The 16,147-nt window shown below is 43.3% G+C and overlaps 2 protein-coding genes across 10 annotated transcripts in view; one reads left to right on the forward strand and one right to left on the reverse strand.

Moving 5' to 3' along the window:
• LOC147757548 (uncharacterized) overlaps positions 1-16,147 on the reverse strand; it is a 145,123-nt gene that overhangs the window by 21,820 nt on the left and 107,156 nt on the right. For 5 of the 9 annotated variants that reach the window (XR_015321906.1, XM_086981078.1, XM_086981081.1 and 2 more), the window contains exon 2: positions 10-259. The exons of 2 other annotated variants lie outside the window; for them this stretch is intronic. Coding sequence is in view for 4 of the 7 variants with exons in the window: in XM_086981078.1 (XP_086837204.1) it covers positions 10-259 (250 nt within the window). In the remaining 3 variants the exon portion in view is untranslated. Of the gene's footprint in view, positions 1-9; positions 260-4,824; positions 4,873-16,147 lie in introns of all 9 variants that reach the window. 2 more of the 9 variants (XR_015321908.1, XR_015321907.1) reach the window with 1 other exon arrangement.
• LOC147757549 (uncharacterized) overlaps positions 1-16,147 on the forward strand; it is a 69,387-nt gene that overhangs the window by 10,546 nt on the left and 42,694 nt on the right. The window lies entirely within an intron of this gene.

A 16,147-nucleotide genomic window follows, 5' to 3' on the forward strand; every position in this document is an offset into this window, starting at 1 on the left:
AATTTTCACCTTTTTTTCGTCCGATGTCGTCTCCATCGTTGTCTCGGCCGCTTCCGCCGCAGCTGCTGCAATCGTCGTTTTGGCTGATGATGTTCCTGCTACGACAAAGAAGAAGCGGGAGAAGAAAGATAGCTGAATGATAATACATCACGGCATGCCATACTCGTGCGGTCGGCGAGGAGGGGTAATGCACCTTCGAAGCGGATTGGAGCGCGCACAAGTTGATAGTTATGGTCGACCACATCTGGTCTGTTGGTACCTTAGAATGACGAAAAGGCATTATTAGTATTATAGTCAGCTCTATGTCGTCTCCGTCAGCATCATGATCATCGTCGACATTACCGCAGCAGTCGGCATCATTTACCTATTATAAGTGGTTTATTTTTCTAAGTTGCATTAGAATTATTTAAGCTATTGGTAAAGGGTTATGGGGAAATATCTGGGCGGAAAGGGAGAAACAGGTAACAGAATGATGCTTCTCACCACAATTATAGACCAGAATATGCGGTACTACGTGTAGATGTCTTTCGCTATAGTAGGATACGTTGCGGCCTGAGCAGGCCGATGTTAAGTTTCATTAGCAGCGGGCATATCGATGGTGACGCTGGCGTCTGGTGCTGATAGAGTTAATAGTATCGCTAATGCTAGCGGGGTTAACGAACCGAAACGATAGATCTAACATGATTTAGCCTTTCCGCTTTTGAACTTTAGAAGCCAGTTAGAAGAGAAAAAAACAAACCGTAACCGCGCTACAAAGGCGAACTTCTGCTGTTACAATTGAACAACAAAGGAAGGAAATTGCCATACTGATGCATGCCGGCAGTTACTACTGCGGCTGGACACCTGCCTGGTTATCCGTTGGCTCGAGTAAGTACGCAAAAGACGTAGCCGACAGTATACTTATTCACTTCAATTGACGCCATCGGCACTCCTCATAACGGTACCCGTCAAAGACCACAAGATTTTCATCTCGTCAGTGATTAAACGAAGCGAGACAACAACCATCGCTTGGTCGTTCTCCAGCGGAAAGTGCCCGTCGGCTGGATCTTTTTTTTTTTTTTTTACTATAAATTCTAGACAACCATTTCCTCCTATGCGTTGACCGATCTGGTCGGCATCGGCATGCCTAGTATCTATCTAATACTTGACCGGAATGTAAACGTATCTGTATTTCATCCACGTATGTACACATTATCATATACGCTCGGAATCACGGACAACCGAAGAGAGAATTATGGCGCAAGAGCCAGTTTTAGAATGCTCAGCAAAAATAATCTGCGTTATTTCTAAGCTAAAAACAAACGTTGCTAGTAAACACTGTAATTCATCTATAATATCTATTTACGTTAGAAACAGCTAATGGGGACGCTTCAAGTAAGTTGTTGTATCTATGGTGTACGTTGAAGTTGTTTTTAAATTAATAGGGGCAAGCCTTTAATCAATAGGTTTCGAAAGTTTAAAAATGACCGGAAAAGCTAGGCTTGCGATGTTCTCGATGCTAGGTTTATGTGACGGCTCTGTCTGTCCCGTTTTTATAAAATACGCGTAGTCATTGTTGCGAATGCTAGTAGAACCTATCCGAAATCGGTGAAGATATAGAATTTTCAATGACACGTTAGTGATGCAGTCAATTTAAAAACAAAAAAATGTAAGAGATTGAAGAACACAGAAGGGGTCAGCACACCTTAACACCCTAAGAACAAGCTGTTCCTAGCACGGAAGCTTTTAGTTAATGAACAACGTTTCGCTGTCGAATTCGAAAACAGCACGAAAAACAGCACGAGTTAAAAATAGTAATGAAAACACTCAACATGAAGAGGAAAAACAACAAATGGCTTCTTTGTGAACTGAATCTAGAATAGAGAAACTTATGAATCTTAGGGAATCAATTTGTCAAACGTTTACCAGCGAGAAGACGGCCTTGAATACAATGCCATCTGTGGCATTTACTAACAGAAGGATTAGACATAAAAGTGGCATCGACAGAAGAGAACGGTTTCGGTAGCAGTGCTGAATAGGTTCAGGCGTGAGCTGATGCTCATAATCGCGAGCGAGTTTGTTGTGACGAGACATTGTCCCGAAGAGAAAACGGTCTATCCTGGTCCTCAAACTTCTCAGGAGCCCCGAGGCAATCGACAGCACCCAATATGACTATTTGACGACAACGCAGGGCTTCATCGCCTAGCTACAATCATAACCTCGATAGAAAAGGACACATGGTCAAGCTGCACTTTCATATTTTTCAAAGTTTACATGTGGGCGATTTTGACTGCTTCTGTGTTCTATGAAGAGCAACAGGTGGCGTAGGATAGCAGTGCTTCTTTCGTGTCGACCTTTTCGGATTAGCCATCGATAATGAGATCAAGTCTAGCAATGCAAATCACAACTGCACGCTTGTTGAAAAGCTCTGAAAGCGCTAGCTTCACTGCGCAGGTATTAAAGCCGAACACATGCTTATATGGGTAGAAGTTATTGAAGTTTATCGAGTCACTAATTAATTACGGATAGCCTAGTACTCATATTTGTATACGCACCGAATAATAATAATGGTAAAGCACAAGTTTAAACGCGCCAAGACAAATTCATATCTTAAGCGAAAGAAGTTAGAGAAGAAGAAACCCCGCGTAAACGAGGGGGGGGGGGGTCCTATTGTTTGGTCCCTAACTGCTCTTGCTATTTCCGTCACCATCGTCGTCCTCGAAATCATCGACAATGCGTCCTCTCGTCTTAAAATGTTGGTAAAGTCTCCTCTTGCCTTGTTTGATGCTTTATGCTATTGCTTTACAGACAAGCACGCATCCAGACGTACGTACACACAGTATTGTATCTGTGGAGTTCCCTTCTTGCTTCACAGTCTTCATCTCCCATCTCGGCCATCTGCTATCTTCTTTGTTGCTTGCGATTTCGTGACCAGTTAGCCAAGTGCACGGATGATCTTCATTGGCAGAGGTCGGAGCGGGTCTGCGATATTCGGCAGTGATCGGCAGCAACGGCTGCTCCAATTCGAGCGTGCATAAATGCAATTTCTCAAAATTTTCTGCTAATTGCTTGAGGCAAGCACGTTGTTATTTATCTCGCGTTTCTTCCATCGACGTTTTTTCCAGCAGAGTCGCTGGCGGCTGCTGTCGCTTTATTGGCTCTTGATCCTGTCGTGTCTTGTCCCGCGTCTCTTCTGTGGTATTCATCACGCGATGCGACCGTCGAACCGGTCCCCCAGAACTGTCTTTTCTTGTAGCGGCCGCTTTGCCGCCGGCTGGCAGACTGTTAGCCTCTTGGCCTGACTATGGCTTTCACCGGCGTCATGCTTGGTAACTATTTGCTGCTACTACAACTGTTCATTGGTATAGCAGCGCCGACAGCATCGAAACCTATTTTGTCCATTCCTTCCGTCCAACTTTATAGACATGTGGTCATTATTATTACAAATGGAGCTGCCACCGAACTGGCTAGCATGGTTCGCGGTTACTGCTTAACTGACGACTGTCGGCGAGAAAACTTTTAGAGACATATATATTTTTTTGTTGTTTCCGTCCGTACCGCATCAACATCACGGCCGCCGCTGACCTTACCACTCATTGCAGGAGCGGCAGCAGCCATTGTGTGTCGGCCATTTAGGTTTTCTGAAGGAGATTTAACAAAAAGCCTTGTTTCCTTTCCCCATAGTTGTTGTTCTTGTCCTTATTATATCTCTTGATTGAAGAACGAAGCTTCTTCCGAAAAGCGAACAGTGAGAGAAGACTACAGGAAAGCAAGAAAAGCAAACCCTATGCGACACGAAAAGAATCCAGAGCAACAGAAAGTATAGGAATAAGATAACCGATACCAAACAATAAATATAATAAATGGCTTAGGAGAGCGGTCATATTAGTCAGCTTTTACGCACATATTTTACATTTACTACACTCATGAATAAATTGCGCATAAAATGTAACATAAACGGCCGGCGATTGTCTGCACCGCGGCAAGCGGCGACAGAATCGGCGAGATACAAAGCCTAAATTTCATCCACAGTCTGAAAAAGCAATACCGATAGCAGCAGGAGCAAGCAACATTAATGCAAGCGTCAAAGTTTATATATATGTTATCGTTCTAATTGTTGAGAAGCGTGTGGTTCTTATTTGCTGGTGTCCTGATATTATTATTATTATTATAGCTCTACTCTGTGGTTGTTAAAGTTATTACGGCTGACCGATGTTGTCTAGTGGATAAGGCCGATTCACCATCGGTATAATTTCTCCTCGCAATCCACATCGTTGTCTCGCGCGTATCTGCCCCTTTTCGTACTCTAAGGATATATTCTTCTCTGCCCCTGTCTATCTTCCTCTCTGTTTGCCTGCCTTTATTTTCTTTTTGCTTTCTTCTGCGCTCTTGTATCGTTATTTTTCCCGACTCTTCTCGTTTAGGCCACAGACCAAAGATGGCGTTTTGCGGATACGCGTTCGAAAAACTGCGTGAGAAATTTTTCACTGAACCAGTTTTTTTTTTCAGCCGCATATAAATAGACGACGCCGAGAAAATGTAGCTAAAATTTATTTTTTTCCAACAGTAGGTCTATCGACGACGCACTACCTGTCAATCGACCTATCGTCCACCTAGTGATCATCTTGAAAAGACTCATGGTTGGTGACAAACTGTATGCTACTACCGCTGCTGCTATTGATGACTATACATCGCAATACGTGAAAAGTTCTAGCAGCTGTCGGAAAATATATATCACGCATGGACATATATAGCAGTGGTCATTTGAATCCGTCCTACTTACAGCGTTTGCAATATAACAGTCAACTGTGCATATGTATGGCTCGGAAGAACTGCTACGCTTACCTGACGTTAACAGTCGACCATGGACGGTACATTACGTACGAAGTAATTCTGCAAAGTGAGCGGTTTTAAATTATCATCATTTACTGTCTGAATCGCTATGGTTTTTATTACTAGTACTAGCATTATCATTATTTATACTTCGAATTCAAGTCCTACCCCCGGAAGAATGACTGGTGTTTTGGCAAAGCCAACGTTTAAAAGAATTGAATTCGGTAGAGAGCTTGACCGGTAAGGTATCTCGAAATGTTCCACCCCTGCTCACTGGAGTCTGCATCTTTCTACCGATACGATTACTAGTTGGAAACCCGATTCGGGCGGTTTCGCATGCCTCTTCGCCTTGGGTCACTTCGCTTTTGGCCCATACGGTATGGGTCTATATCACAATACTTGACCTCATACATATAATACTATTACAATGGCCTTTCCTTTGCACACCGCTGGCCTATTTGACTAGCCCGCTCGTTTCCGTTGTTTTTCCGCTCTTGCTGAGAGGCGATCGCTTGCTCACTCGCTCTGCATCAGTTTGGTTTCTGTAGAGCAGCGCGCAGCGATGTCTGGCCACAGGTTCTGGTCGCCGAAGCGGGTGCGCCGCTAGAGCGGGAGGCAGAGTTCCCGCTGTGGCTTTTTCTCCCTAATGCAAAAACAGAAAATTTGTGCGTTCAGTAAATGAGGAGCGAACAAAAAATCTCTACCTCCACAAGCGCCACAGCGACTGCTACCCCCGTTGCTGCTTCTGCTACTTTGAGTTTTCTGTCTGGAACAGTCGGTAAGCATTACGTCGGCAGCTGCGGATCTTACTACAGCTACGGATGCTGCCATAAGCATCACTATCACTTCGACAGAAACAGCATCGGTTAGGATAAAGCAGTCGCAACGTGGGCGATGACGACGAACACCGAGACGGCATCGGCAGGGTGCAAAGCTGATGACGGGTGGGCAGAAGTTGTGGAACAGCGACAAAGTGAATCGAACAGAAGACAACGAAGCGTCGGCAGGATCAGAAGCAACAGTGCAAGTCGGAGCGCAAAACAAAAACCGAAGATCAGGGAGCAGAACAGAGCTGGATCATATATGGGGAGCGCCGTTGATTTTCTCTCTACCACCATCTCTGTTTTTGTCGATATCTGTCTTCTTGGCACCACTTATCGTTTATCGTTTTATCTCGTCTGGCGTTTAACCGAGCGCAAGATGGCTTACTCTGAACCTCTATCTCTTTGGATTCCTCGTTTTTTCTCTTCGTTGTTTTCTGTTGCTTTGCTGGACTTTGCCGATCTCAGGTCAACGCGGTCCCCCCCCGCTGCCCAGGGAACTTCCCTTTGTTCTTGTCCTTTTGGCCGGTCTGGCCGACAGTGTCGATCGCAGCGAGCTGACAGTAGGGATAAGATGCGATGGCCGATGAAGATGGTTGCTTAAGCGGAATTTCAACAAGCCAACGGCTTGGAAAGTCAACACATGCCGACATGCATGAAGAGGCTGTCCACCGCGGCAGCCACAGTGGTCAGCATCATTGAGCAAGCTTCTGAGAGTGGGCAGATGTTCCAGCACTGGAGATCCTGGCTGACGTTTGGCTCGCGCTTGTGCGGTCGCTTCTACCAGCTAACTAACAAAACAGTTAAGCTCGTGAGAATTATTCACCAGTATAGCTAGGCAAACCTCTACAGAGACTGCACACGCAACCTGCACAGACATCTACAAAGACAGTTAGCGATAATGCAGATGTTGATGTTTACTAAAGCGACAGTCATGGAACGCCGGGCCGCGCAAAGCCGAATCGGTGGCGGCGGCGGCAACGACTCCATCAATAGCACAGTTATTGCTGATGGCAACAACAACTACAGGAACGCCGACACTTTGAGGTGACAAATTGGCTATCATTTTTAGAGCGGCGGTTGATGCCATCACGTCGACTGCCGCCATGTTTGATGCGCTTCCGCTCTTCCAGACGCTTGACCGCCGGTCACCTGTTCAGTATCCAAGCAAGGCACTGCGGATCGTCTACGATCAAATGAACGAATGAATTACGGCGGAAGACTGTTGCTACAAATCCAAACCAAGCTCTTAATAGGTACAGCGACAAGTACAGCGAGTGTCCGCTAGCAGTAGTCAACGACCCGTTAATTTCGAAAATAGAAGTACGTGTACGAGCTACCTAAACGACGGAATAATATAGAAAAGAAGAGCCGTTGTACAGTATATAGTTCATTCGTCGCGCATACAGATATCCTGTTTTTCAAGTGGCGACAACGGTTGCACGGCCATCAGCGATGCTTACCGAGAAATGACTCGATCATAAGCTTCACATCTACGGAAAATGAACGGCTAGAAAATACTGCTAAGCCTTCTACACGAAAACATAGGGCATCAAATGCGGATCGGAGATTGGAATAATAATGAGAAATTTCGAGTCCTGGTTTGCTTAATTCTGCGATAGGAGCTGTGAACTGTTTGCGAAACATTACTTAGTAGCTTGCAACGGCGCAATTGTATGATAAGAATTATGAAAAGCCGGGCTGGGCACATGTGGGGAGCGAGTATCTAGACATACGTATATAGTTCTATCCTATACAGATAAACGTTGCTCAGGAATCAGAGCCATTGTCAGTTACTGATTCCGTAAGAAAAAAGCTTGGCGTTTATTACTGCTAGCTAGCGTGCTTTTGAAGCCTCTTTAAGGAAATTAACTTAAAATAATTTTATATTAGAAAGCTTCTAGATCAAATTAGAACCTAAACAAATCTAGAAGCAGTCCTATTTGTCAGATTCCTTGGAGAATAACTAAAGTTTGCAGGGGAAACAAATGCTATCTTGTTGTCATTGTACAGATCAGTTGAACTCGCTTCACCCGATCAATTCGGACGGAATCGAGATAAGAGTTAATAACATTAACAGTCATAGAATATTTTCGCAAAAAGTTACCTTATGAACAGCCTCTCATAACCGGAGAAGCACTTCCTTGACTTAAACTTGCATAGAACAGGGGCACAATTGTAGTTATTGTGGCAGCGTTTGCGTGACCTAACACAGAACAAAGCCGACCCGGATGTAGAGTTCGAAGTATTGTCTAGTAGCGGCAAAATTAATCGATCCCCATATGAAGTACCTATTTTCCATTGACAGTTCCGCCATCAGCCTACGTTTGTTTTTTGCCCAGTTTACTCCGCATTAACGCTGCACTCGGTTTCCTGCGAAAGCTAACTATACAGCCACATATACAGATCTCTATAAAGGATACCAACTTGCTCCTGGGATGAGAAGGAACTCGCTATACACCGTGACATTGCACCGAAGTCATTTCCTGAACAAAAGTCGTCAGGAGGGCACTTATTTCCATTTCGAGTGTATGAAAATCACGGCACTCGGAAGAGGCTCATGACGATGAGTAAATGAACTCCGCGCCTTTTAATTACAATTGCCTTAGGTTAGGTTTTGTGTTGGGGGCGATACTAGGACAATGCCCAATGATAATACACGCAAAAGCTCGAAGCGTTCAAATCAGGTGGTCCATCGCACTGTGCACTGCCAGCCGACACAGCACGGGATACGGGTAACCTTTATCGGGACAGGTACAACCAAAATAACTAGAAATTGATTTTAATTTAATGTCCGCTACGGTATGTTTCATGTTAATGATTTTCATGTTTACGATTCATGTTAATGTAGAACATTACATCTCTCCAGATACAAAATTCAGTTAAAATGAAAAAATTAATGAGGTTTTATGTTATTTCTTTAGAATATGTTGCATGCAGTCCATGTTACTGCAAACCTTATTTTTGCACTGCAATACCCGAACGAAGTGCCGCCATCCATGTTTATTGCGAACCCATGAAACACGCTATTTTCCATTTGCCCGTCGGAACTTAATTGTGGTTGAAATAAATTACGAATTTACTTAATGGGCGTCAAAAGTCGGTGCTTTAGCTGGACTTTTTATGGAGATGTAAAGTTACTAAGTTGATAGTCTGCGAAACATTTTCAATTATACGTCTTGAGCATAAGATTAAATTAGGTGAAATAGCGGCTGGCTGCGTCCGCTATGTACAAGACTACATCAACTAGAATAGAAAATGCCAGCTATACTCGCTCCTTAGATATGGAAAACATTCTAATTACTCAGGAGGCCGAGCAGCTTTGCCCGTCAGTCAATATGCTTTATATAATTCGTTACTTTATGGTTAGAAGTTGCATAGCAATAACATGTAGGCGCCTTACTGTATACGAACAAATCGTACCTACTTTTTTTCCACATGTAGAAAGAATAAGATTAAATATAGTGAGTCGAGAGCGTTGTGTCGTTTCCGCCTGCAGCGTTGTGCTGCTGATTTGATAGTGACATCTTAAATAATGTAGTATCAACTAGGCAATAAATCTAAATACAACACTGGATTTTCTCAACATTTACCGTACAATTAAAAAGTTAGAAAAAAAAAAATGCTCTCAGATCATCTAACACAACACCAGGACAAAGGCTGTCGCTTATTAACGGCGCCCACATATTGTTTTGTTGGTCTTTGCCTAAAGTTGGACCGTTTCTATTCAGTTTCTTGTTGCAATAACGGCACGCTACTAATTAAAGTGTGTTCTAAAAATGAGATTGTTTATCATCTACGAAAGTGTATGATTGGATGTAAACGTTGTGCGCCTTCGTTTTTCTTATGGAATAAATAATAAAAGCTCTTTAAATAGGTCAACTCGCAGGGTGCAAAGGGCTGCATATAGGGCCTTCTATTTGACTGAGCTGACCCAAAGCTAATGACAGTTAATAGTACTATAATTGTCTCTACGGCGCCAGTGTAGAACAAAAACTATTGTCTAATTTGAAGAAGACCCATTTGAGTTTAACGACGATGTATCGTACGGTAAATTACGATGAACAGAGCCGAAGCATTCTTTGATCACTACGTATATTATAGATATTATTGGCAATGGCAATAGTCCCATTAGGCAGTCGATCTTCAAGCCCTTAGTTGACTCCGATCGCCTTTAGGCTCCAGCTGAAACCCTGAAAGACCGAATCGAAACACCGATAAAAAAAAAACTGACCTTTTCGTGAAACCTTTCTCTTGCCGCACGCCAGGCTAACATAGGACCTTGTATTAACCTCTAGATGTAGTTCGAGTCCTGGAACGGCGAATTTCTGAGCTGCCTAAACTTTTCTAGATATTAAACGGCTTCATTCTAGCCGTTGACGATGTTTGATCGACGCGGAGTAAGGAATGGATGTCAAATCCTGGTCCTCAGTGGTACTCGTTCAAGGACAACAAACATGATAAAATGCTAATTTGTGCATACGTTAAATATTTTAAAAGGCCGTTTCGAAGCAACCTAAGATGCACCCGATTTGCTAGCTCGCAGCTCGCTTGATCAATAAGAGCAACAGAACCTTAATCAGCCTAATTAAACACGTTCTCAGCCAGGGAGCTCAATCAGCGAATAGACTACTGATTATATATATACATACATACATACATACATAGTCTTTTTTGCTGAAACTGGTGGTGAATTTTTTATGCTTCTATTCCTTATAGATTGAGTAACCCTGGATCTAAACCATAAGCTATTGTTGCAGGGATCATTCTGAAAGGGGCCCACAGCATGACTTCAGTTTCTTGGCCAAATCTGCGAAGTCCATGTTTGCATTGTAGAGTGCCAGCCCCGATGTGAAGGACTATATGCTCTGTTTTTCTCTATCGTTTGTTGGCTACTTGATCTGTAGCTGTTTTTAGACTTTATTAGGTTTCTCTCTATCAGTCTGATGAAACACCGCGGTATGCCGAAATGGGCACTGACTAAAGCTCAAACACAAACTAGCGAAGGTCACATATATCCGTACGTACCGTAGAAAGGCACTCAAGTTGATACCCATTACTTACTCAGACAACGCCGCTTCTTATTCGCTATATTTAGTTCGCTTATCTCTACAGGAATCAGCTTAAGGTAGTCATATGAGTATAATGACCACTCTCGCCATTGAACTTTTATTTATGCTTTTCCCTCTAAAAGCTCTTGAAGTTACTTTGCCCCGGTAAGACATTGCAAGTGGCGCGACCTCGGATGATAGGACTAAATACCACGGACTGGGTCATCAAAAAGTCCTTTACGTACTAAGTACCGGCCTGTTAAACGGCTTTATAGACCACGAATATACAAGTTGGGAAAAAGTCTATTAATAGTTTCACAAATGTCACTTAACAGCCTTCGTTCCACCTTGTTCCATATTTTCCACGTTGTGCTCTGTTAGTACTTTGTTGGATGTAAAGAGAAGACTTTCAAATTGTCAAGTGACTCTTGCCCCCCTTCTGTCCTTCTCTCCATACGTTTGTAACGAAATAGAGAGGGTTTGTAAAGCCAAAGGACGGTAGTTTACTGAAAGGATAAACCCAATGAAAATACAGTTGTCTTTTTATATATTCATAGTATAAATATATTGATACAGGAGTAGTCCTGAGTTGACCGAGACTAACCCCGGTCGGTTTCTACGAAACACCGACAAATATCCACTTTTGCAACGAGGCCTGTGCCTAGAGCATGGCACCGTATCCCTTACTAAGATATTAGTACAGTACGGCTTTTATTTTCCTGCGTGGCCTAACACAGCTCGAGTGTCGGCCCTGGTTATTTCGAGATTCCGAAATACTATACCTGTGCCACAGTTTCTATGGAGCGCAAAGGTAATTCTCTAAATTGTAGTTATCCGAGATGGTTTGAATTGAAGTGGTTACACTTTCAAGCTGCGAATTACCGCTGACAGAAAACTACCTGCGACTATTTTTGCACTCTGGCGTACACTTGGCAGGTTTCGTTGAAGCTCCTCGTACGTAAACCTAACAATATTAGTTTAAAGTCTATGATACCAATCTGCCTGTTCCCACTGACAAAAAGAGAACTATCGGCTAAGCAACTATGCATAAAGAAGGATGGGACAGAATTCCCGTTGTGTTTCATCAGAGCTAATCCTATCGTATGGACCGTGATGACGTAGAACCTATTCGAATTTGGCCGCCACCACGACTACGACTAGAAATTGTACGACTATCGCAACGATTACTATTACGAGAGATGGTCGTAGGGTAAATCCGAACCGCGCCTCAACCGTATTTGTCAACTGGTTTGTTCGATGGTACCGTACATCGTAGCATGCGAATTGCCCCCTGCCAAGGCCGAACGAGTGGTTTTCAGACAATAGTCAATAGAGAGGTGATAAGATGAAGGTGATGCGCAAGCGCTCGGCTCGTTCGTTCACTCGGTCAACGATTCGGTTACTTATGTTTCGTTCTCTAGGGACGTTATGCGGTAGAGGACGTTCCCAACACATGTTAGTAGTACAAGTGGTCCATTATATCAACAGTGGTGCATCGCTGCCTGCGGTCGAGTGTGATCGCGTACATGTTCTATGCACGCTACTAAATACGCTAGGAGGGAACGATAGCTTGTACGTCAAATCGCACCAGGGAGCTTCGATGTTTCGTCGCGTTTATTTCCATGTGTGTATTATTATTGTGTATGGCACAAATTATGTTTCGATTGACGGTCGGCCGCTATTGCCGCTACTGATGAATTTTGTGGCGGCCTAAAAGGGTCATCATGGACGTGAAGATGACGGGAGGACACCGCTTCGCAGAGACCCTAACTATATAGGGCTAACGTCTCTAGAAAACTTCAACTACTAACCAGCGTTGTATTCCAAGTTGTATTGTGACAAGTCCTTGTGACTGAAATGACCAATGACCGCTTGATCAACAAATATAACGGCTAGACACCTACTTTGCACTAGTAATGAGCTATGGCGTCGTAACAAACTACTTGATTCTATTAATTATATATAGATTATATACACTTGACAACAAAGTCGTTGAAAAAATATTTTTCGAGAAATATCGGACAGCAGATAGTAGCATTTACAATACTAATAATGAGTGGCAACATTTTATTAAAATGGATGGACAGATGGGATGAAATGTTTGTTTGATAATATACGTCATGCATGCGTTCAGTCTCAATCGGGGACATCAAAGCCAGTCGACCAAGGGCCCTGTAGGTTACCTTTTACATTTATTTATTTAGTTAATCTTCCCTGAAACCGCCGATGTTTCGAGTGTAATTAGTCTGTGGAGAATTTTCTGTGCACGTTTGCACAACCTTTTCCTGTGTTGCAGACGGATAAATTGCCCGGAACATGTCTATGCCCCCTATTACTGCAATAGAAGGGGCAGCTTGTTCTTCGATAACAACGATACCTGGTTACTGTCTTCGCTATTTACCTGCTACTCAGGCACAAGAGAGTTACGTAAGAGATGCCTCTTACCTCATTCAGGACATCTATACTATAGTGTTAAATATAATAACGGTTATGCTGTCCAATGACATCATTATTAGCAAGAACAGTGATCAGCCCTTCGTGGCAACGCGGAAATATGCATTACGTTTCTACTTTGTTGTCAGACTACAGATAAGCATCAATTTCCGCTATTATATCAATTATAATTAGCTTCCGTAAAGCCTGTTTTGCGGGATTAGAATAACGACAGTATAGATAGTAAAGTGGCCTCTTCATTTCGTCCTTTTCGAGCCATCTCAATTGTACAGGAATACGTCCAAAACTCCTACCGTACACCTAGAGCAGTTATTTTACGTTGCCTTTGAGAACGGTTAAAATTTTTTTATTTTATATAGCTTACTATGGTGTGCTGATTTCCTAAGACGTCTTAGATAGACGGATAATTCCTAATGAATCAGACACCGAAACGTTTAAAGTTGTCGTAGCGTTTCTTTGAAGCTCTTTGTTGGACGAGTCGGTTGTCGAAAATAAAAAAAAAATTGCAATGAAAACCAGGAATAACTCTCATCACCAAAGTTGCAACCGTGTAAAATAAACTGTGCTCCTGATTACTTCGTTGATTGGTTAATCTGACATTTTGTCGGTAGCCTTATTCAATTGTTAGTGTAGAATTGTATACAGGTTCTCAACGATGCACAGATCTCTGCGCCGTCATGGGAATGTCGATAAGTTATCTCACATTGAATAACATACATAGGGATGTCTAATGCTAGAACACCATCACGATTGGCTGACGATCCGCAGTGCAGCATCAACACACGACCGCTTCCAACATGTACATGAACTTATCTGTGCATGATTCAGGAGCGCCCTCGACGAGCAATTTAATTTTCTACATTTTTGTAGATTACAAGGCATGTTGACGCTATTTTATGATGCACACACATATACACACATATATATGGAGAAGTGCACGACCTCTACATAAAGATATCAATTTTTATATCAATGGTTCTACTATTTGCATATTGTATTACAGTTATATCGGTTTTTCCCTCGAAGTTCGAGTTGGGCTTGGGCCAACGCTTGGGAGCTGTTTGTTGCTTAAGCGAGACGATAGCCGCTGTCGAATAGGCGTGCATGGATCGAGACGGTTATATATGTTCTTTTTTCTATTATCTGACCTGGAGCAACCCTATACACACGATGAATGTTACTTGATTTCGATGACGGCATCGCTTGACGTGCTTACGTTGTTCTAGCTATACATTTATGTCGCTACCGCTATCGCCATTGGTGCTGATGCCACTAAACCCTAAAAATTTCCGCGCAACTATTACAGATATTGCTTGGTCTTGATCGCTGTCGACGCCAGCCGCTGCTCCCGGTGAGGCTTCCGCCGGTGTTCACCACGGTTCGTTGCCGCCGGGAGGATGAATTGTCTACTGGGCTTGCCTCTGTGAACTAGAACTGTTGTTGTTGCCACTATTGCTGTTCCATCTGGTATTACCGTTCTGGCCACTGCTGACGCTGCTACTGATTGCCGTGACCGGATAGCGCAAGACAGTCGCCCTGAACGGGCCTCCGGCTTTTCGTTAAGGCAATGACGGTCGACCGAAGTCGATGAAGGTCATGTCGACGTCGGTCTGAAGCCGATGCAGACGGCCATAGGGACGTGCACTTTATCTCACAGCTACCGCCGTCGCTGCCGTTACCAGTACACAAACTGTATAAGCAAGAAGCTTGCCGGCGTCTTTGTCGTCTGCCTAACGAGTTGACGCGGAGTTGACAATCGAACGCGTGTTTCTACGCTGCTGTAGCGTGTTTGCTGGCTATCTCGGTTCCGTTGTTGCCCCTTCAGTGCTGCTAGGAGTCACGCCTATGCGACCGGGCGCGTACATTCAAACGAACAACTGCCACTGTGCCCTTTCTTTCCCGTTGGTCGATTGATTGCTAACTAATGAGGATAAATCCGCTAGAAATTCACGCACACGGGATATATACCGCGTGCGATAGATAGAAATGCATTCTTATGGGCAGCTTACACTCGGACGGTGAGAGGGGGTCTCTCTTATGGGCCATTCACAGATATGCCGTGTATACAGGGTGAGTTAGAATCCAGTTTTGAACTCATCGTAAATTCGCTTGTATTCTTCAGTTTAACTGCTACTGGGTCTGGAATCTCTTTTTTCGGTGAAACTTCTAATCATCACCAACTTCCAAGCATCTTGTCGAGATTCCATTGACATTTTATATAGCCAATTGTTCGGCTGCTTTCTGTGGCTCCGTATAGCTGTTAAGCATTGCGAGGATCTGTCAGAGTAGAAATATTGGTACATACAGGAGTTATGAATTTCGACGGCCATCGCCTTCTCTATTGCTCGGACGTTTAGTCAGGCAGGTTGCGGCGCCTTATCATTCAGTTTCAAATCAGGACCAAACCACATAGTCCTAAGAGATATATGCGTATATATATAGGCGGCCATCTAATAAAATATATTCGGAATCATCTTAGTATAGGCTATGCTAAATCTCGAACGTTTTCAGCGCGCTTTTCATAAAAGGAATATGCAAACCCAAGGCTCGTTTTTTGAAATCGTATTGGTTGCGTCGTAATTCCTACAACATTGGGGGATATTCTCCTGATTATACAGCATAGGTGAGAAGCGGAAACCGTAACGCCAGGAAGACAAACGTACGTAAGTTTCGTTGGTGATCAATTCGATAGAAATTCTCTATAGACATGCTTGATCGCTCGAAAATTATGACGAATGATACACTTTGTTAGTATGCCAGACGTACGAGCTTCAGATTCACAATAAGACAGATATAATTTCATGTTTCAATAGGTTTCGCAAGGAGATTCTATGCTAAATTGGATGCTGTTGTTGGGAGTACGAGCTGAAATGTCGAATCGGCACTATCGAACCAAACTGAACTTAAGGTCTTTTCAGTTTGATCTTGCTGAGATGAGTTTATAATTGGACAGGACTGTCACGTTAGCAAGATTTGTCCTGCCAATTGAAAAAAGGTCTAATCTATATA

The sequence above is a fragment of the Varroa destructor genome, unplaced genomic scaffold (genome assembly GCF_002443255.2).
Source record: "Varroa destructor unplaced genomic scaffold, Vdes_3.0 BEIS01000002.1, whole genome shotgun sequence".
Classification (NCBI taxonomy): Eukaryota; Metazoa; Arthropoda; class Arachnida; order Mesostigmata; family Varroidae; genus Varroa; species Varroa destructor.